The sequence below is a fragment of the Dromiciops gliroides genome, chromosome 2 (genome assembly GCF_019393635.1).
Source record: "Dromiciops gliroides isolate mDroGli1 chromosome 2, mDroGli1.pri, whole genome shotgun sequence".
In the NCBI taxonomy this organism is placed as follows: domain Eukaryota; kingdom Metazoa; phylum Chordata; class Mammalia; order Microbiotheria; family Microbiotheriidae; genus Dromiciops; species Dromiciops gliroides.
This window is the reverse complement of record NC_057862.1, coordinates 239,066,472-239,090,255: the sequence shown is the minus strand read 5'-3', so window position 1 is coordinate 239,090,255 and position 23,784 is coordinate 239,066,472. Positions and strand designations below refer to the sequence as shown.

The 23,784-nt window shown below is 39.4% G+C and overlaps 1 protein-coding gene across 1 annotated transcript in view; it reads right to left on the bottom strand.

Moving 5' to 3' along the window:
* Positions 1 to 23,784, bottom strand: part of ZFYVE1 (zinc finger FYVE-type containing 1) — a 66,125-nt gene that overhangs the window by 11,286 nt on the left and 31,055 nt on the right. The window contains exons 3-5 of the mRNA XM_043985551.1: positions 14,187 to 14,691; positions 11,171 to 11,385; positions 854 to 960 (exon numbers count right to left, since the gene is read on the bottom strand). Coding sequence (XP_043841486.1) covers positions 854 to 960; positions 11,171 to 11,385; positions 14,187 to 14,691 — 827 coding nt within the window. The remainder of the gene's footprint in view (positions 1 to 853; positions 961 to 11,170; positions 11,386 to 14,186; positions 14,692 to 23,784) is intronic.

Here is a 23,784-nt window from a genome sequence, read left to right as displayed (position 1 = left end):
ACTTATCTCCATTAAATTTCATCTTCTTAAATTCAGCTCAATCCCTTCAAGATCTTTTGTATACTGATTCTATAATACAGCATATCTTTGCCAGCTTTGCATAATGTGAAAAATCTACTAAGGGGTCATTTGTGCCTTTTTCCAAATCACTGATAAAAATATTAAGCAGTATATCCCTCATCTTGCAAATGAGGAAACTAAGGCTCAGATAAGTGATTTGTGCAGGGTCACACAGGGAAGAAGTAGTCAAGGAAAGACCTGGGACTGAATCCCAGATCGTACATTAACCAATCACTTAGCCTCTCTAAGTCTCAGTTCCCTCATTTACAGAGCAAAGAAAATGTTGCCAGTGAGGATCAAATGAGATAATGTTTTTTTATGAACCATAAAATACTGCATGCTTACATACATGCATACATATACACACACATACACATATGTCAACATTCCCCATAGCATGTAAAAGTTTCTTGAGTACGGTCTCATTTTTTTTCTTAGTGCCTTAAAGAGAGTCCACGCTTAATAAACGTTTGCCCATGGTAAAATTAGGATTTAAACCTAGATCTTCCAACCTTACTGTAAGCCCACCGATCTTTACCCTCTCTTTGATAGTCAATATTCATTAGATAATAAATATAGATATTCAACCCAACCTCTATCCCATATTGCCCAAGTGCCATTCTGGTTTGGAACTTACAAAGCTAAGTTTTGAACTTTATAAGACACCATGATTCATAGGCATTTCTATCTTGTGACTTTAAAAAATCAGGTTCCTATTAATTTGTCCTACAAAGTAGACCAGGCCTACACACTTTTCAGGTAGTGGGTAGGTTGAATTGTTGTCTTCACTTACCCACAGCTGAGGCAAATGGAGGAGCAGGTGAAGTACTCGTCTGGAAAAAAGGAACTGTGAGCCATCTGGTCATCAGGGATCTCACCGCTGAAGCGGTCACTCAATGCCTGCCAGAATTGAGGGGGGGAAGGCAAGAAACTACTGAGTAACTCAAGAGAAAGCCACTTCTCCCGTTTTCTCGTTGAAGGAATAGCCTTCACAGAAAGACTAAATTACTGGCCTGATGTGAGAGGCTCCTCACCTGGGGAATGGAGACCAAATGAAGACAAGTGTTGCTGTATCATGGCCCTGTAAGCACCGACCAATACTTCAATAAACCTTAGAAAGAAACTAACCCCTCTCTTCCAAAAAGCAATGAAGGAGCAAAGTAAGCTGATGGTTCCCCTAAATTCCATTTAAAGTTAAGATCTGTCATATACTTGATGTTTAATTCCAGACAACTACAAATATAATTGCCCACTTTTATCATGAGAAAATAAGGCATAAAAAGTTGAGTTTTCACTGTGAGCCAGTAATAGCTCTTATGAGGTTGAGCATTTCCTGGATTCCTTACTCTTCCCTTTCCCTCCCCTCATAATTCACATGGATATTTTATTAAGGGTTGGGAGGGTGTCAAGATGAAGGGGGAAATATTCCAAAAAGTAAAGAAGAGTCATCATAACACTTGGCAACCTTTTATCAGTACTGCTAAGCCAAAAGACAGGAAGCAGCCAAGCCTCCATGGAGTTGAAATAAATTCCAGGTTGAAGGATAAAGTGTTTGCAGAGACAAAATGAAAAATGTATGTTGAAAGGCATCTTCCATTTCTAACCCTCTATTTTATACTCCCTGCATTCTACTAGGTCATCCTTTCAAGTTGAATATTTTCCCCCTCTAAGTCCTGGTCAGACATAGCTGAATCTGTGGGGGGAAAAGCAATGCAATTCTAATCAGCTATTTCCAAAGGTATACAAATTAAACAGGAATAGATTCTGTAGTCATTAAAGGCATCCATTTCACTTTAAATCCCAGGTTTTCAACAATTAGTTTAATCATTTAGGTATCTTTCAAAAGGGAGGAATTTTTTTTTTTAATTGGAAGGAGTAACTTTTTTAATTGAAAGAAATGTTAAGTAATTTTGGGCACAGTCAGAGATTCCAGTGTCAGTGCAGAAGCTTCAAACTCTGGGGAGAACTTTATACAGTGGGGCACATTAAATCCTTTAAAAGCCTAGACAAATATAAAATGATCCAATTTAATAATAAGACAGAAGAATTCCCCCTTTGGGGCCGATTTTCAAAATGGCAATCAAATACTTTATCCCAGCTTAAAAATAGTAAGACACAAAAAAGGAAGAAAATACCAATAAAACAAAAAGGTAGCTATAATCTCAAGAGAAAAATGATTTCTTTTGCCAGCAATACAGACCTCTCTTCTCTTCCCCAGCCCATCTTAATCCTATCCATACCTTAGCATTCAAATTCAAATTCCACATCCTGCCAAGAAGCCTTCCTGAGCCCTCCAACCCAAACCACTCCTCCCTCTTCCTGAGCCCTAAAACTTACTGCTGGTACCACATGGCTTGACCTTTAAATTTTCTTGTCTTCCCAACTATACAATAAACTCTGTATAACATAGATCGATCATCCATTTGACTTATTCCATATCCCCCACAGTGCTTAGGACAGTGAAGTGCGCACCTCAGACATTCAAAAGATACTTGTTGAAAAGATCACGTGCCACTGGAAACTTGTCTTCTTTCCCCAGCAAACATTCCTTCCTTATATGGGGTAGTTGCTGATGGCATTCAACAGGTTTCTCTTACACTTCCCTGTACAATCTGGCCTCAAACCATCCCAGACTTTCATAAATAATGGCCCAGCAAAGGTTTGTTGTTGTGTTCTTGTTGTTATTTTGGGGTGTTCCCTTGCTATGCTGAACTGACTAAAGGTCAAACAGTGAGGTACACAGTTTGTGTTTGGTGCCCTCTTTCCTTTCCTTTTACAGCATCCCTTTCCTGGAAACTCCCTGGCTTCCTTCCTTGATCTGTAAAATGAAGGGGTTGGGACTATATGATTTCCACAGTCCGTTCCTGCTTTGAATTCTATGCTCCAACCCCACTCTCCCAGGGCATTGTGATCCTATCCCACCCACCCTCCACCCCCTCAAGTCCCCTTCTCCTTTCCCTTTCTCTCTTCCCTCCCTTCTCCCTCTCTCACCCCCTTCTCTTCTTCCCCTTTTCCCCTCTCCCTCTTCTTTCTCCCTCTCTCTCTTCCTAGGACACCTAAGTTGAATTTAGGTAGCAGTGATGCCACTCCATAGTGTTATCAACTATTTAGCACTCTGCATGACTTAAGTTGCTTGCCTGTATAGAATGTCAGTGTAAATGAAACTTGAAGGGGTAGGGGATAGGTGGAATAGGGTATGGGGGGGATAGGTGGGATAGGATATGGGAGAGAGGGAGGAAAACAGAGAAGGGAAAGGAGGAAGAAGGGGAAGAAAGGGGGGGAAAGAAAGGGGAAGAGAGTGGGAGAGGGGGACAGAAAGAGTAGGAAGGGGAAGAGACAGGGAGGGAAGAAAGGGAAGGGAGAGGAAAGGGAGGGGCAGGGAGAAAAGGGGAGGGGGGAGGGAAAGAGGGGGGAGGGGAGAGGACAAGAGAGAGATGGAGAGGGGCTGGGGGGTGGGAGGTGGCAGGGAGAGAAATAGTTTATTTAGTGCCTGTGATCCATTCCACTTAATGACTGTAAGCCCAGGGCCTGAGATGGAAAGTGTGAATCTGCTATTCTCTCAATTATTCTCAATTTCTGCATGCATCTCACAGTATGAGCATCTCAGTAGGTTGTATAATTCTAGAATCTCCTCTACATCACATTCACACCCAGTCTATTCATTCTGCTTAGGCTGGTAGAACTAAAGTAAGGAACAGCCTTGTTTGGTCTTCCTGGACAGCTAGAAGGCCCCTGCCATGTTTCCTTCAAGATTCTTGTGTTTTCTATGGCCTCAATCAGAGCAAAAAGTCCAAGTTGTATGGTGGTGTGCGTACTTGTTAATATGATTATATTTATACTTACATGTGAAGAGCTTTCAAGAGTATTTTTTCCCTAATCATCAATTTCCCTACCAGCTGAGTCTTTACCTGTTTTAGTTTTCTTCTATTTGATTAGAAGTCTTGGTTCCTGCCTGTCTCCTGATCAATACCTTAGCTGGGTGTAGTGAAAAATAAAATTTATATTCAATTGTTTCCATAGCAACCATCTCAGATTCAGCTGATTGTTGATAGACTGTCTTCTTTTAAAAAGGCCTTAACCCCCCTCTTTCCAACCACAAACTTTTGTACTTCACCTTATAGATAATTAAGGTAATTTTGACTACAGACCGATTTTCCTTTTCCCACTAACTTTAGATTCTAACCCATAATAAGGAGACACTCAACTGTAATCTCTTAAAATGTTATGGTTCACAGGAGTTTTCATTCATTCATGCATTCAACATACATCAATTGGACAAGCTAGCAAGCATAGGAAAGATACAAATACAAAAAAAATGGAGTACCTCCTATAAGCTAATCGTTGTAAGAAGGCAAATATATATATTTATACTAAAAAATAAAAGTAAAAACAATGTATCTTGAGATGAGAAGGAAAAGATTATTCCCTAGGTAAGGAAAGGAATTGGAAAAAAATTCAAGAAAGGCACTATAGACATCTAGTACTTAAGCTGTGTCCAGCATAGGATTTGCATTTCAAGAGGGAGATCTTAAACAGTTTAGGTCAATACCCAAAAGAAAGAACAAATGTGCCATATTTCAGAATTTAAGATATTATTTGGCAGTTGGAGTCCTGAGTCCTACTGGGTGTACCTCTCAAATAACACAAGAAAGACAAGTTTCCTATTTTACCAGTAGATGAAGCCAGCTGAGAATCTGGACAAGTATCATTACTTGCACTAGAGAGAGAATCATTAGCTTTTGAAGAAGTCTATTGAGTCCATTTGCTCAACCCCCTTTGGTGTTTTACATTTTTTAGGGTAATAAGTGACAGTTATCACTAATGTCTTGAAGTGTTAATAAGTGTAAATAGCCTGCACTAGAACCCAGGTCTCCCAACTCCCAGGTCAGATCTCTTTCCACAATACCATGCTATCTTTCTGATGGGAAATTCATTTGCAAGATAAATTAGATCCAGTATGCCATTCTCACAATCCACGTTGTGAGGCTCACTTATGGGTAAACCCACAGATAAAAAAGGTTCTTAAGCAACAAATTTTCATTTTTATGAATAAATAATTTGTAGCTGAAATCTCAATGTCTGAAATTATAGGTGTTTTAGGTGATTTTTTTTTCTTTAATTTTTCTGGGGGGTGCCAAAGTCCAGAAAGAAATCATGGAAAGTAATTCATACCCAATTTGAAAAAGCAGTTTCCCCAGAACACTTCCTCATGGTGTCACAAATATGAGTATACATATTTTAGACATGGCAAAACTATGGGTACAAATGGCTAAGTGCTTTTCCCAAGGTCAAAGGAGTTCATCAGTCTTAGAATATGAATTCCCACTATGATGTTCTTTCCACTGATATAATCCCTTTTCAGAAAGATTGACACAAAATACAGATTTCTTTTCACTCAACAAGTTTTTCTTATTATTAAATGATAACTCAGGAAAATTACATATTTGCTCTATTGATCACATCATTTGGTGGGGAATTTTTACTTTATAAAACTGTTAGTATAAATTTAATGGCAGGGAAAATATCAAATGGTGACCCAACAGCAATGAAAGTGCAAGAATCATCTCTGCTTCAAATACTTGCTGGTCTACACCCTTTTATTTAAGAAAGGGATAAGACTCTGGATTTCCTATGTCATACTAAATTTCTGGGCTCTGTTTACAAGCTAATTTCTTATGAAGTAAACTCATAAAACTAACTCACTTTCTAGACAGGTTTCTCATAGGTTTATCTTTGCTAAGGCAACAACTTCTTATGACATCACAGAAGAGGGCAGGCTGCCTCCAAAACAAACCAGATGTTTGTTATTCCTTCAGATGCCAGCTGCCTCTGAGAACTTCCTGAGGACTATTTTCTAGAAAGTAGGTAAGAAAAGAAATAATTTCCTATAGTGATCACTGAAGAACTAGATGATGTTTAATAGTTTGGCACTGTCTGGCTTCAGCTGGCTTACCTAACCCATAGGAGCAAAATATTAGGGAGAGTTTAGTAAGTACCAGAGTGGATGAAAGTTGTCCTCCCTCAACTGCAACCTGATTTTTATTTTCCAATGTAGATAATACCACATGATCCAAACTTGCTCCCCTTCCAAGATTCCAGATCTCACATCATTCCTGGGTTTCTTGGGTTCTCCTCCTCCCAAGATCCCAAAGCTGGAGGAGAAAGGCTGGGAAGGGTCTCCCTTCTGAAAAAAAAAAACAACCCTTGGAAAAGCGTTTGTAGCATGTCTGGAAATGGTTGCTTGGAGACCAGATGATCCTGAACTTCAGTTGCCCTGGCAACAACATAGCTCTTTCTTTATTGTACCCACATGGCTAGCACTAAACAAGAGCTAGCAATACATTTCCTCTTTCAAATTTTGAGTTTTTAGACTGTAAAATATTAATACAAGGTTTGCCTGTCCTTCATTCCCTACCCCCACCCAATAATGATTAGACATTTAATAAATACTCTCTTATGATGGAATTTGAGGACCAAAGTTTTCTACATGTGCTGGTCTAGGGAAGAATGATGTTATATAAAGCCAATATTAATTTTTAAATGATAGCCTCAATTACACCGCAGCAATTTGGACTCATAAGGAGTATAATGTAATAGAAAGTCTACTATCGGGGCAGCTAGATGGCGCAGTGGATAGAGCACCAGCCCTGGAGTCAGGAGTACCTGAGTTCAAATTTGGCCTCAGACACTTAACACTTACTAGCTGTGTGACCCTGGGCAAGTCACTTAACCCCAATTGACTCACTAAAAAAAAAAAAAAAAAAGAAAGTCTACTATCATTCTCTCCAGTCAAAAGTCCTGGGTCGTAGTTTAATTCCTACCTCTGAGGGACAGGTAGGTGGCACAATGGAATCAGGAGGACCTGAGTTCAAATCCGATTTCAGATGCTTGACACTAGCTTGTGACCCTGGGCAAGTCACTGCCCCCCCCCCAATTTCTGCCTCTGCCATTTACTAAATGTACAAGCTAGTACTAACTTAGGCAAATAACTTCAGCCCTCTTAGTCCCAAATGCTTCATCTCTACAATTCTCACTCTAAAATACTCTGATTCTGACTTCTAGTACTGATATTCCACCATTGCTATAAAGTTTGTCCTCCACCACTAGCAAGACAAATGTACCAGAAGAAGACACACCCCCTACAGGTTTCTGTGCCAATGCAGTTCCTGCCACCACTGTGGTAAGCAAGGGCAGAGATCATAAAGCAAGGAAAATACATGATAAATAGGTGACCTAAAACTTGCTGAACAGTAGGAAATTCTACTAAAAGATGGTATCAAGAAGATTATTATTATGAGGCTCACAAAGGGCAAGAAAACTGCCTCTGGATATATTTTAATAATGCAACACATAGAAAGATACTGACTATAACACAAGTTAATTCTTCAGTTTTTCCCACTAATCTATTTCTCCAATGGCTATCTTTCAACTTTAGTAAGAGATGAGGGAGGGGATGTCAATGATTCAAATGTAATTCACTCTTTTTTTCAATAAACATTTTTATTTAAAGTTTTGAGTTCCAAATTCTAACCCCCCTAGGGGGTAAAAGCAATCAGATATAGGTTATATATGTACTATTGTTTAAAACAATGGAATTTTCTTTTAAAAAATCTATAAGCAAAGGGGCAGGTGGGCGGCGCAGTGGATAAAGCACGGGCCCTGGATTCAGGAGTACCTGAGTTCAAATCAGGCCTCTGGCACTCGACACTTACTAGCTGTGTGACCCTGGGCAAGTCACTTAACCCCCATTGCCCGCCAAAAATTAAAAAAAAAAATCTTTAAGCAGTCAACCTACATTAGGAATGATAAGGAAAAGGCAGAATTAAGCTTTCAGGATATAGGCAAAACTACTTAAGTTTCCATCATGTGAACCCTTAAGAGATATCGGATTCAGTGCCACAATTCTGCATCAGGGGTCATTCATTCTATGAAAATTTACTTCTCTGCTCATGTATAGCTTATACTGAATTGCTTGAGTTCGGGGTGGGGGGGAGGAAGAGAGTTTGGAACACAAAGTCTTAAAAAATTTGATGTCAAAATTTTTATTTACATGTAATTTGGGAAAATAAAATGAAAAAATTTAAAAAACCAAAAATTTACTTCAAAAAAGGCTCTTAAGATCAAAAGCAAGCTCATCATCAAATAGTGATTATTACAATACCCATATTTTGAAAATCTTTTTATGATAAGGGTACCTACCTCTGTCAAAGGTTACTAAGAATACTAATAAGAAGTTGAGGAGGAAAAGTAACATGGAACAAGGAAAAAGGGAGAAGCTAGAGAAATTAGATCTGTCAAGGATAGCTAGGAATCATGGGAAATCTAACCCAGCAATTCCCCTGGTTCTGATTTTAATCTGTAATGTTCACCTTGCCTAATAAAAAACATTAAGCTATGCCTAATAGAATGACAATGTTGTTCTTCTAAACCCCAATTTCAAGAACAGCCGAAAACTATCTTTTACAGAATATTTCAATAATTTATAAATTTTAATAACTATATCATTGATTGATTTTAACAAAGTTGTTTGGGTTCTCTTCCAATCATTCAGGGGCAGCTAGGTGGCACAGTGGATAGAGCACTGGCCCTGAATTCAGGAGGACCTGAGTTCAAATCCAGCCTCAGATACTTGAAACTAGCTGTGTGACCCTGGGGAAAGTTACAATCATTCAACAACAACAACAAAAAAGGGGGGCAGCTAGGTGGCACAACCGGCCCTGGATTCGGGAGGACCTGAGTTCAAATATGACCTCAGACACTTTACACTTGCTAGCTGTGTGACCTTGGACAAGTCACTTAACCCTCATTGCCCCTCCAAAAAAACAAAACAAAAAAACAAGCAGGTCCCTTCACTCTTTCTAATGGGGGCGGCTATTCAAGAGGACCTGAGTTCAAATCCAGCCTCAGACAATTGACGCTTACTAGCTGTGTGACCCTGGGAAAGTCACTTAACCCTTATTGCCCCAGAAAAACAAACAAAACAAAAACAAAAAAATCATTCAATATCATATGCCACCACTTCAGCAATAGAAATAAAGATCAGTGGGTCCTAAGAAAACTACTGTGTCATCAGTAAACAAGGATTATCATAACTTCAATTTGGTCAGGGCCCTTGTAATCATACAGCCTGTCCAGACAACTTTCATGAATCATAAGCCTGAAAGACCTTAGCATTCTACCTGTTCTTATTAAATGTGCCTAGCAAAGGTGGCTGGAGTAGACTTCAGAAAGACTCCTCAGAGTCTCCTCAGCACACATGGGTACCTAATATTCTGCCTAACACAGACAGTCTCATCTAAATATTAATCCAGAAAAAATGTTCTCCACATTCAGAAAAAGAACTGTGGAATCTGAATGCCGATTGATCATAATATTTTTATTTTTTAGTTGGGTTTTTTTTTTCCTTTCTTGAGGTTTTTCCCTTTTCTTCTGATTCTTTCACATCAGAACTAATGTGGAAATGTGTTTAATGAGATTATACATATATAACCTCTATTAGATTGCCTGACATCTTGGGGAAGAGGGAAGGGAGGGAGAAAAATTTCAAACTCAAAATCTTATAAAAACAAATGTTAAAAACTATCTTTACATGTAACTGGGAAAAAATAAAATACTATTAAGATTGAAAAGAATACAAATTAAAACAAACAACTCTGATGCTTTATCTCACACCCATCAACTTGTATAATAAATGCCAGAATTACTTGATGTTAGATGGTCTGTAGGAAATAAGGCACACAAATAAAGCAATGATAAAGTTATGGGAGGAAAAAAAGAAACTTGACAAATGGTTGCTGAGTTTCTGCCTACACTGCCTATGTATCCAATAAATGTCTACTACCAGTCATCCAATAAAGAAAGAAAGAAAAAGAAACGAATAAAAATTAATCCAGGTGTCTGAGAATGGGTATAATGGCAGCCTCATGCTCCCATCATGAATTGTCAAGGGTTTTTAGATTTCTGTTAAGAGATTTTTATCTCTCACTATACTGGACCCAGGAAACTTTTGACAGGTATGGATAGGGTTTGGTTTGGGGGGTGTGTGTGTGTGTGTGTGTGTGTGTGTGTGAGAGAGAGAGAGAGAGAGAGAGAGAGAGAGAGAGAGAGAGAGAGAGAGGTCTGTATGCATATATATGAAAAAATAGTAGGGGCAGCTAGGTGGCGCAGTGGATAGAGCACCAGCCCTAGAGTCAGGAGTACCTGAGTTCAAATCCGGCCTCAGACACTTAACACTTACTAGCTGTGTGACCCTGGGCAAGTCACTTAACCCCAATTGCCTCACTAAAAAAAAAAAGTGGATTATCAGAATTATGAGTCTTACAAATACATAAATTGCTACTTTTTTAACCATTATCACCATGAGTCATTTCCTTTCTGTCTCTCACACCAAAGTTCCACTGCTTTTTCTTATAGCAAGGCAGGCCAGTGGACTAGTGACTAATATGATTAAGGTATCGAGATGCATGTGGATGTTTTAACAAAAGCCATTTAATGAGGAGATGGCATGAGCAGGTAGCAAGAAGATGAGCTTTCCAAATAGATTTAGTTGAAATACTATAGCATTAATGTTGGAAGGCAAGAACTTGAACCCAACCTATAGACTTTCCATATTACAGTGAGAGATCTTCTATCAATCATGAAATGGGATGACATCATTAGTTCTATAGTATAAATAAATCTGCAATATAAAAAGGGGCTGTAAGAAGATATAAATGAACCAAATTATGTATGTGCACATAGGCATGTATATATGCATGTATATACATACATACATACATACACACACACACACATGCACACACTTTATTATTCCTAGGAAGTCCGAGAAAAACAAACTGATTTCTTTCAAATCATGTGATCTAAAACTCCTTGAGATAGAAGATGAGGAGCCTGGTTTTGAAAGAAGAGCATGGAATTTATCTAGGGGGCCAGCAGCACAATTCAGAGCTAAATCTCCTATCGATACTCCTTTTCCTATTCCTAAAATGTCTGGGCTTCTCACACTTTTCCCCAGGTTGAGGACCTCTGCTATCTGCTGGATTTTCACTAGCTGCCCCACAAAATGACTACTAGGAGCTTGATGAGTACTGGTCATTGGGAATACACTGACCTTCAGTGCTTTGTAGATGACCCCTGGGTGTCTGGGAGAACGGGTGGTGTTGTTCTCCAACTGCTGCTCCAAGGCCCGCCTCAGCCCAGAAAAATCTGTAGGTGGATTGTAAGTCCGTGTTCCTTTGTAGTGGATGGAACTGAAAGCTTCAGGAAATCGACCCAACTTCCGGAACCGGTCCTGGATCAACTTCTCTGGCACCTCAGAGGGGTGATCTGAAGGCACAAATCCAGGTATACATGAGCAAACAGTTTCTTTTGAAAACAAATAATCGACTTTTTGAGAAACTGAAAATATTGTTAGGGTTGGCATCTTCCTTAAATTCATATGGAAAATTAGCAAGACAGAAAAGGAAATCTCTTATCTATTCCCAGCTATTTCTTCCTATAGGTCCTTTCAACCATTTAAGGGAGCAGAAAGAAGTACACATGCAAGGAGCTTAAAGTCATTATTTCTCCCACAGTAAATCAGAAGCCACAAACTGAGATGAAGCAAAGTTGGATATTAGCACAGAACAGGCCCTTGGCCAAAACACTTCCTCAATAAATTTAGTCTGTATCATTTATAAGATGAAGATAATTCATTTACCTCCAAGCCTATGAAGAGAGCCATATCAAGAAAGAAAGGTGATATTGAACTTCTTTCCCCAAAGCCCTGAAGATTAAATTACAATATTCCAATACACAGAAGCTCAATATTCTAATACACAGAAGAAATCTTAGAATAGTCACCCCTTCCTTTTCTCAAATGTATAATCATAGAGCTGAAAAGAACCATGAGGGGCAGGTAGGTGGCGCAGTGGATAAAGCACCTGCCCTGGATTCAGGAGGACCCGAGTTCAAATGTGACCTCAGACACTTGACACTAGCTGAGTGATTCTGGGAAAGTCACTTAACCCTCACTGACCCACAAAAATAGAGAGATAGACAGACAGACAGAAAGACACATAAGATATATAGATTAAATAAATGAATGAATGAATGAATGAACGAAAAGAACCATGAAAATCATTAGTTCAACCTTCCTATTTTCTGAGTAAAGAATTTCCTCTCTCTTATTCATATAGGTCCCCTAAAATAAACATTACTGATGTTATTCCTTCCTGGTTTCCTTGTTTTGAGTAAAATATTAATTTAAGGTATTTAACTGGCAAACAGGATACAGGGGATCCCCCTACAAGAATTCAGGTCTACCATTAACACTCTGATGAATGCATGTACAAATCATGTTACTTTTGGAACTGACCTCTTTATAGTCCTAGGTTAGAGGATGGGACCAACAGTGTACTCCAGGATAATTATTTTATATCAGGTCTTTATTAAATGAAGTTAGTTTACCTATGATATTTCCAAATTCATGTAACATAAAATCATTTTGCAATGAGGTTCTGCTACAGATCATCAAATAATTATTCCCAATTCCCCAAATTACAAGGATAGTTTATGTAACATCTTAGTGGTAATGTTTCTTAAATTCATTACCTTAATTTTTTATTATCATCAACTTGAAATATCAACAAACATGAACATTTCCTTCCACAACAGATAGCAAAAAGGACTGTATAGGATACAATGTAAAAATATATTGCATAGATTTCCTGTGTCCCTTTTCTGAACTTATTTCTGCTTTCTTCTCTGTATTTTTAATGTTTCACTGATATTTTTTCTTTCTTTTCTTTTTTTGCTCCTTTTCTCCCTTTTTTGGAGGGGTATCACCATCAACCACCCGTTTTCCCACTCCCAACCATAATAATAGGAAAAATTCCTCTAGATCATAATTAGTATCCTACATCCCTTACCAAATTAAGACAAGCATCCAACATCATTATCTAAACAGACCTCCACAGATTGACTTTGTTACTATTTCTTTCTTAAAATATAGTAACAAATATCCTATATTAAGCCATTGGAAAAGCACCTTAAGAAATTTATAATTTAACAATACTATATCTAACACAGTCAAGGCAAACTAATGTAAAACCACAGGGCTTAGAACTAGAAGGAATGTTAATGATAATCTAGTCTAGCAGTTGTGGTCTTAGGAATCCCAGGGAGTCCCCAAGATCAAAAACATTTTCATAAGAGGCAGCTAGGTGGTACAGTGGATAGAGCACAGGCCCTGGATTCAGGAGGACCTGAGTTCAAATCCGGCCTCAGACACTTAATACTTACTAGCTGTGTGACTCTGGGCAAATCACTTAACCCCAATGCCTCACCAAAAAAAAAAAAAAAAAAAAAAAGAAAAGAAAGAAAGAAAAAGAAAAACATTTTCATAATACCAAGACATTTTTGGTCCATTAAAATGCTCCTCCTTTTATTAACTAAATATCTCCGTAATGCTGGAATTTCTTCACATACTTCAACCAAAACAACATATCCCAACAGACTGAATGCAGAAACAGATGAGAATCCAACTGTCTTTTCTTTAGTCAGTCATTAAAGAGAATTGCAAAAAATATAAAAACCAATGTTACTCATCTTTTTTTTTTGTTTTGGAAAAAGTTACTTTAATTTTAAATGGTATTTATACAAACATGCAATGAATTTATTATGCTTTAAATGAATTAGTAAGTTATTTTAAATTTTTATGACTCTTTCTAATAAAATAAATATTTATAGATAAGGAAATTTAGAGAAAAGTTACTTGTCCAAGGACATAAAGAAAACAAGCAGAATCATCATTCAAACTCAGATTCTCTGACTCCAAACTGAGAATTTTTTAATGAGCTAATTCCTTTAAAAACAAAACAAAAAAAAACCCCTCCAATAAGTCTTTTTCTAAGATTTGTTTTAAAAAAAATTTCTCCACATCTTTCTTTCTTTCTTTAGGGGGGAAGGAAAGGAAATCAGCTAAAATTTATTATGTCCACACTATCCAAAAGAGGGAAAGCACACAGAGAAGGTGAAAAGAAAAGACTATATTATTACCAATCACCAAGAAAGTACTAGGAAACTAACAACTACTTCATTTTTTTCCTTTTATTCAGCAAGATCAATATACATCTGCAGCTACTCACCAGAACCCAACAGCTGGGTATGTACTGTTTCATGGAAAATGATGACTGCCGGACCCAGAGTAGATAAAGGGACATCTAGACCACAGCGGGCAGAGGTGGCCTTGAGCTCCTTAGTAAAGTGTTTCAGGTAGGCTTCGGAAGCATCTCCAAGGAACTTGAAGAGGTCATTATGCAGCCTGTCTGCATGAGTCCGATAGATGACCAGATCAGAGATGGCTAGAACCTTGAGAAGCAGCCTCGTCCTCTGGCTTAGGTTGACTGTAGCTCCCAGGAGCCCTTCTGTATCTACTACTGCCACTTTGTGGACTGGATCATAGGCTGCCCAAACCCCCACTGTGCAGGACTCCTGGGCTGGGGATGTTTTGAAGACCTCACGACCATAGAAAAAAGTATGGTTAAGGGTATGAGACTTTCCATCCCCAGTATTTCCAAAAATGGAAACCACCTTCAGATGCTGGTCAGGTTTGCAGTCCAGTTTCTTAATAAAGTCTTCTTCATTTATTACCTTATAAAACAATACAAGATAGCAAAACATGAAATGGCTAGAAATATAACCAGATAGAATCAGCATTTAATAAGCTGATCGGATATTTATCAAGAGAGGACAAAGAACTGTGTAAAATTCATCAACAACCACCACCACATGGTCACTATTCAGTATCTACCACCCTCCAAAAACCAACTCTGAGCCTCTCCTGAAGCCATTGTTGATTCTCTAACTGGTCTTGAAGACCAGTGACCTGTATTAAAAATATATAAACTATATAACTATATCACTTCTGAAAGTCTCCATTTCTTCATCTGTAAAATGGGGATAATACCTACACTAACCTATCTCACAGAATTGTGGTAAAGAAAAACCATTTTAAACCTTAAAACAACAGATGTGAGCTATTATTAACTAGGTATCAAATATCATCAGTCCAACGATTCAGCTGACGCCTAGATTAAAGGAATCAGATCATCTAGTCCAAGCCATTCAGTTCTTATGGACAGGGAGGGTCAGGGACATAAAAAGGCCACAACACCGAGAAAAAAAATGAAAAGAATCCAAGGATTTAAAGGGTGTGTCTGTTGCTCTCTACTCTTAGCCAACTCTAGGGGAAAGAGCATAGAACTGTCTTTGGCAGGAATAACTAGAGGCACAGAAGTTAACTTTGGCAAGAATCCCTGAAGGGGTGTCAAGAGCCAGTTGAGGCAGCAGAAAAATAGGCCTAGATCCAACTTGAGGCCAATGACACAGAAAAGTTAATGCCCAGCCATGTAGGGTTTCTACATTCAAGGTCAAATCAGGAAGTAGAAAGGGTCTTTACTCAGACATGGAATGGACAAATGAAGGAAGACTTGGAGGGTCCGGATAAATTGGATATACCTACCCAATTCCCCTGCTGCTTTCAACCTGTTCACACACTCACACACTCACACACTCACACACACACACACACACAACCCTACCCCTAGATGATTTGGTGTTGTTGACTACACACCCAAATTCAAAAATAGAGCCTGCTAGTGCAATTTTATCCACTAGAAATGGCTAGAGAAATTCTATCCACTGCAAAATTTCTAAGGAGAAAAATCAAGAGAGGGAAGAGAAGAAAAACATTTATATAGTACCTACTATGTGCCAGGCACTGTACTAAGCACTTTTAGCACTTTTTACATATATTACTTCATTTGATCTTCAACAACCACCATGTAAAATGTTACCCTTATTTTACAACTGAGGGAAAAGAAGCAAACAGGTTACACCAGGGTTACACAGGTATCAGAAAGTCAGATTTAAACTGAGGTCTTTCTGACTCCAAATCCAGCACTCCATCCACGGGACCAACAGTGGGTGCTGCCTCTAAATGAAAAGGTCACTGAGTCCCAGACTGTACCAGGATACAAACGCCAGATATAATACAGGAAAGGATATATTGAGTAACTGACACAATCTCCATACTGGTTCTCTAACCCCAAATGTTAGGGCTACTCTGATTGGCAAGGAGGAAAAAAAAGCTGATAGTACTTCTGCCAATTCTGCAAGAGGTCTTCCCGGGTCCCAGCCCACCTGTGAGTGCACGGCCTTTACAAACGATCTTCATCTCTTCGGTATATTCTTTGTACGTACCTAGTTATTTATATGTTGTCTCCCCATGAAAGCGTAATGCTCCTTGAGAGCAGGGACTGATTTTTGCCTTTCTTTGTATCCCTAGCATTTAACATAGAGCCTGGCACAACAGTAAACACTTCTTTAACTGTTGACTGATGAACTTTCTAAAATTGTAAATGAAAAACACTATCACCACCCAGAGAGAGGGAGTAAGACACATGTAACCTCAGTAGTCAAAGAACTCCAGGAAAAAGGGGTAAAAATGCTTGTTATTTCACCATTCATTTCTCCTCTTTGGCCAATTCAGGACAGACAGGACACGGAGGTTATAAGAGAGTACCCTTGCAGCTTCTGCAGTCAGTCCTGATGTGGTACCCCTCTCAGAACAAACAAATATGGCCTCTAGGAGAATGCATGCAGCAACAGACCAGACTAATGCATTCTTCTTAGTCGGTCTATTATTCAGGCCTCTAGAAGCAGTACGCCTTCACCTGACAAGGCGAGCAGTACACATTTACTGTGCTTCCCCCAAGGGCATGTGAACACCCAAATCAGCCATAACTTGGTCTATCAAAACATACTACGTCACACTAAGGTGCTTGCACATTACATCAATAATCTGATGATTAGTCGAGGAACAGTCTGCAGTTAAGAAAACTCGGATCCAGGCACAAAAGGTAAACTGTGAACCCAAAGTTACAAGTAACAAGCCAGAAGAAAGATTTCAGCACAGTGAGACATTCCCACCAAAGTCGCAGACGGCAGCATCCAATTTCATTGACCAAATTTAGAAACAAAACAAAACAAAACAAACAAACAAAAAAACCTCAATGGCTGGTTGGCTTGAGTTCTGGCAACAGCATACTGTCAACCCATTTACTGACTAACCAGGAAAGCCACATTCTTTCAGTGGGGACTGCTGACATTTTATATAGCACTTTAAAAGTCTGCAAAGCACTTTCTGTACATAATCTCACTTAAGCTCCAAAACAACCCGATCAAGTAGGTAAAACAGATTCTTCAGAAGAGGAAGCTCTAGTTCAGTTATTTGCCTGGGGGTAACACACCTAGTAAAAGGCAGAGGGGCAAGATTGGAATCCAGGACTTCCTGGCTCCAATCCAAATCAAGAGCTCTATTCCTGAAGCCACATTTGTTTGCAGCAAGGTCAAGGCTATAATTCTAACAGTCTTTAGATCCATGTCTAGATGAGGGCTTAGTCTTAGAGGTCTCTGTGTTTAACCAGGATTTAATGGGACTTGTTCTTCACTGGCAACAGGCAAAAATGACAAATGTGTTTTTGGGGCAAGGCAATGCCAGACCATGGGGTAATAAACATCTTTTAAGGGGCAACTGATTGGGGCAGCCAGGTGCCGCAGTGGAAAAAGCACCAGCCCTGGATTCAGGAGGACTTGGGTTCAATCTCCACCTCAAGACACTTGACACTTACTAGTTGTGTGACCCTGGGCAAGTCAATTAACCCTCATTTCCCTGCCAAAAAGAAGAAGCAATTGATAAAGAGATCAAAGAAAGAGGAAATAGATCCATATGGACAAAAATATTTATAGTCACTCTCTTTTCTGTAGCAAAGAACTGGAAACTGAGGCAGTGCTCATCTACTGGTTAATGGCTGAACAATATGTGAACGTGATGAAATACTATTGTGCTGAAGAAATTATGAAAGATAAGTATGATAGGTATATTTCTTGCCTTCTCAATGAGTCAGGGAGGGGTAGAAGAAGGGAGCAAATTTGGAACCAAAAAAACAAAATTAGGAAGTTTTAAATTATGAAAGGGATGGTTTCAGTGAAAGCTGAGAAGACTTCTATGAAGTGAGCAGATCCAGGAGAACAATTTATACTATAACAACAATATTATAAAGATAAACAGCTTTATGGGCAGCTAGGTGGCGCAGTGGATAGAACACAGGCCCTGGAGTCAGGAGTACCTGAGTTCAGATCAGGCCTCAGACATTTAACACTTACTAGCTGTGTGACCCTGGGCAAGTCACTTGGCCCCAATTGCCTCACTAAACAAACAAACAAAAAAAGATAAACAGCTTTAAAAGATTTGGGAATGCTTACCAACATAATGACCAACCACGATTTCAGGTAACTAGTGATGATAGTTGTAGGAATGCAGTGAGACCCCAAGATCCCAACCCCCAAGGAATCCTTAAACTTTCCCAAGGGAAAGGACAGCTCTGCCGCTCACCTCAAGAATGGGTATCCAAGCAAGACCCAGATACTATGAAAAGCAAAACCAAGGTCTTTCAAGATGATATAAAAAATATGGATGGGTACTGCCTATCTTTTTTTTTTTTTGGTGAGGCAATTGGGGTTAAGTGACTTGCCCAGGGTCACACAGCTAGTAAGTGTCAAGGGTCTGAGGTCAAATTTGAACTCAGGTCCTCCTGAATCCAAGGCCAGTGCTCTATCCACTGAGACACCTACCTGCCCCAGTACTGCATATCTTACTGATGCCCCCTTATTCCAAAATCCCCTCCCAGGAAGTTTGACCCTTCCCAGTTTTAAATCTTTATAATTCCCTCCCCTTTCTTTGTTTTGTAAACATACAAGTCTTCCCTTACCTTTCCAGTTTTCCATAGTGATCTGTTCTCAGGTCAAAGATTCAAGAAGAGCTTCTAATTCTTTGGGTGAGCTAGCCCCGCCCCGATCCACATGGAAAATACCTTCCCCCAACAATGATGATATAGGCTAACCACCTCCAGTCAGAAAGGGGATAGACTGAAATTGCAGACTTGACATACATTTTTTGGACTCAGTCAATGTGAGAATTTTTTTTTTGCTTGACTATACGTATTTGTTACAAGGGTTTTGTTTTTCTTTCTTTTTCATTGAACAAGGGGAAGGTGGGAGAAGTCAGGTTTTTATCAATTCAAAAACTGTTTTAAATAAAAACTTTAAAAAGGCAACTGATAGTTTGTTATTCAGTTCTAGGGGTGACCAAAAGGTTAACAGATGACACTATAACTGTGAATCCAGAGTTGCCAACTATGGATTGAGCAATGGCAGATCCATCATCCCACAGAGTATGCAATATATAGCCACACTACTATCAAATAATAGTAGTCAGTATATTAGTTATTTGGTTATACCTGGCCTCAACAAGACCATAAACTGCACACCCCAATAATGAATCCTTGGCAGGCTCCTGGACAGTCATTTAATGATTCAAGATGATGGGGAAAAGAAAAGGTCCCTACAGGTTGACATAAATGCTGTCATACCAAGTTCTAGACCCTAAGAAACTGATCCATAAATTAAACTCAGCTAAATTGATCTAAGTATGACAGGTTCATGAATATAAAACTGGAGATTAAAAAAAAACAATTTAAAAGGGGGAAGCTAGGTGGCGCAGTAGATAAAGCACCAGCCCTGGATTCAGGAGGACCTGAGTTCAAATCCATCCTCAGACACTTGACACTTACTAGCTGTGTGACCCTGGGGGCAAGTCATTTAATCCTCATTGCCCAGCAAAAAAAAAACCAAAACAAAAATTTAAAAAAACAAAACAAAACTGGAAATACGAGGCAGGACTACTTTAGATATCATCCTTGTCTCTCCTTCCTATCTCAACCAAACTCCTAGAAAAAGCAATTTAAACCTACCTCCACTTCCCTTCTCAAAGTCTTTGCAACCTGCTTTCTGACCTTATCACTAGACTGACACTGCCCTTTCCAAATTTACCAATCACCTGTGGATTGCAAATCTGATGATCTTTTCTCAGGCATCATCCTTCTCCACCTAACTGCTTCACATGCCACTGCAGATGAGCCTCAAACCACTTTCCTCTCTGGGCTTTCATGACACTAGGAAGGGAAGGAAATAAGCATTCCTTAAGTACCTTGCCAGGCACTGTGCTAAGCATTTTACAAAGATTATTTCATTTAATCCTCACAATTACCTTGGGAGGGAGATACTATTATTATCATCCCCATATTTACAGTTGAGGAAACTGAGGCAGACAAAATAAGTGACTTGCCCAGGGTCACATCTAGTAAATGTTGAGGCTGGGATTGAACTCAGGTCTTTCTGACTTGGGGGTCCAGCACTCTAACCACTGTACCACCAAGATGCCTCAGTCTTGGTTCTCCTCCAACCTGTCTAACTCCTTCTCAGTGTACTCTGCTGGTTCAGCATCACCCAGATCACATCACCTATGGGGTATTTCCCAAGGCTGTTACAGGCCCCTTAGTCTTTTCTCTCTACATTCTCTCTTAGGACCTCATCACATCCCAAAAGTTTAAATTATTTCTATGTTGATGGCTCCCAGATTGGTCCAGTCAGAATATCCAGCCCACTCTCTCCCTTGGGGTTTAACTCCCCTTCACAAATTGGATGTCCTAGAGACATTTCAAATTAACAAGTCCAAAACAGACTTTATTATCTCTGTCCACCCCACCCTAACACACCTCGGACCACACCCATCCTCTCTTCCAAACTTCTTTATTTCTGTTAACTGCACCACCATTTTTCTAGCCTCCCAAGTTTATTATCTTAAAATTAAGAATTTTTTACACTCAGTCCATAAACTGTTCAGTTGGGAAATCTTGCACTTAGACTTCTATAACATAATAATAGCTAGTACTTTTATAGCACTTTAATGCTTGTAAAGTACTTTACAGATACCTCATTTTATCCTTACAGTAGCCCTGGAAGGTAGGTGCTACATTTCTCATACCTGATCCCTTCTCTCTACTCACATACCTACAACCTTAGGTTAGGCTCTCATCGGCTCTCATGTGGCTTATTGCAATAACTTAATGGACCTACCTACCTCAAATCTCTCCCCACTCCAATTCATCCTCATACTGCCAAAGTGATTTTCCTTAAGCACAAATCTGACCATGTCACTTCCCTACTTAATCTACTCCACTGGCTTCCTCAATTGCCTCTAGATTCAAATAGAAACTCCTTGGTTTAGCTTTTAAAGTCCTTCATAGGTTGGTCCAAATCTATCTCTCCAGCGTCACTGAACATCACTCCCCTCCTGCACTGGGTAAAGGAGCCAAACCTCCTTCTCAGTTCATCACATACACCATTCCATCTCCTGTCTCTGGGTCTTTTCACCCACTGGCCCCAGTGCCTGGAATGAACTTCACTTCCATTTCACAGAATTCTTCTCCTCCTTCAAGTCACAGACAGTTCAAGCACCACATTTTCCATGAAACCTTTCTTGGACCCCCATGTACTGGTGCCTTACCTCTGAAATTACCTCGTATTTATTGACCTTGCATTTATTCGGGAGATACTTACAAATGTATTTGTTGTTTCCCACATTAGAATGTTCCTTGGGAACAGGAATTGTATCATGCATTGAATTTTTGCCCTTAGCACCTAGCAAAGTATCAGGCACCAAAAAAGTGCTCAATTGAGTACTTATCTGAGTGTTTGGTGGCTAGGAGTTCTATTTAACTGTGCCCCTCCTTAGTGTTCCCTAAAAATGCCTCAACAAAGAAAAGGAGCACAAGGGTGACCGACCATTACAACCTAAAACAGAAGCAACTAGAGCTGAATGCCCAGACTCTTAGATCCAATGGACCCCATGAAGAGATGAGACTTGAAGAAAGTGATGGCAAGTATAGAATACAAAATTACAGCATGCAATTAACCAGATCCAGTCTTGCCACATCAATAGCCAAATGCATCAGCTGCCAACCAACCCTGAACTTCAGGTATAGAAATATTTCCTCCAAGAACAACCATATGTCATATTCTATTCCGGGGGAGGCAGGAGAAAAGAGCGCTGGCAGAAGGGTCTTATGGATTTGGAGTCAAAAGGATCTGAGTTCCTACATATGCAAAAATATTTACAACTGCTCTTTTTGTGGTGGCAAAGAATTGGAAATTGAGGGGATGCCCTTCAATTGGGGAATGGCTGAACAAGTTGTATATGAATGTAATGGAATACTATTATGCTCTAAGAAACAATGAGCAGGAAGAGTTCAGAGAAACCTGGAAGGACTTACATGAACTGATGCTCAGTGAGATGAGCAGAACCAGGAGAACATTGTACACAGTATCAACAACATTGTGTGTTCATCAACTGTGATAGACTCGATTCTTCTCAGCAATACAATGGTCCAAGACAGTTCCAAAGGACTCATGATAGAAAATGCTCTCCAAATCCAGAAAAAAAGAACTATGGAATCTAGATGCAGATTGAATCATACTATTTCTATTTTTTTTCTTTTATGAGGTTTTTCTTTTTTGCTCTGATTCTTCTTTCACAGCATGACTAATGCAGAAATATGTTTAATGTGACTGTACATATATGGCCTATGTCAGATTGCTTGCTGTCTTGGGGAGGGGGGAGGGAGGGAGAAAAATTTGAAACTAGAAATCTTATAAAAACAAATGTTGAAAACTCTCTACATGTAACTGGAAAATAATAAAATACTCTTATGGGGAAAAAAAGGATCAGAATTTATTTCTTGGTTTTCTGTGTGACCAGGGGGGAAAGTCACTTAATCCTGTTTGAATTTCAGTTTCCTCAGCTAACAAGGGGTTTGCATTAGATGATCTCTAAGGTCCCTTTACAATGAATCCTACACTTCAGGACACTTCAGGAATTGGCTCTGCATTCCCAAACCATCAAGCATTGGCAAAAATAAGGGCTAACGGAGTACCTAATATAATACCATGGAATTTCACAGCTTCCAAACAGTGATCCTGCTTTACCACTATGTAAATTCAAGAGTAGACCTGGGAACACGGGATAAAAACGATCTTTTCACACAATGAATCACCCTCAAACAGGTGGCACTCTGGCATGATAAAAAGGTCCATTCAAGACTAAAAATTTTTGGACCTTTTAGGAAAACCAAGACTTCCAAGGCAGAGAAGGCAAATTACAGGCAGTGGTTTATGCTCTGAATCATATAATTCAGCGTCTCTTTTGATCAAAGGGCACCAAGGGGTGGAGAAGTCAACACATCAACAAGCACTGTGCTGAGGACTGGAGAGACAAAGAAAGGAAAAAAGAACCCTGCCCTCAAGGAGCTCACAATCTAATTGGGGAGACAACATGAAAACAACTGTACAAATAAAACTGGAGATAGTCTCAGAAGGAAGGCACCAGCATTAAGGGTGGTGGGAGAAGGCTTCTTGCAGAAGATGGGTCTTAGCTGAGACTTTAGAGATGCCAGGCAATCCAGGAGACAGAGATGATGAGGCAGAGCATTCCAGGCATGAGGGAGAACCAGTAATAATGTACTACTCATCAGGAAAATGGAGTGCCTTGTGGAAAGGACAGCAGGGAGAACAGGCAGTACCGCTGGGTTGTAGATTATGTGGAGTATAAGAAGACTGGAAAGGTAAGAAGGGGCCATGGTATGAAGAGCTTTAAAAGCAAAACAGATCAAAAAATATTTGATCCTTGAGTACTAAGGAGCCATTGGAGTTTATTTGGGGGGGGGGGTGCGGGTGTGACATGATTAGAACTACATTTTAAGAAGATGTCTTTGAAAGTTGAGACTG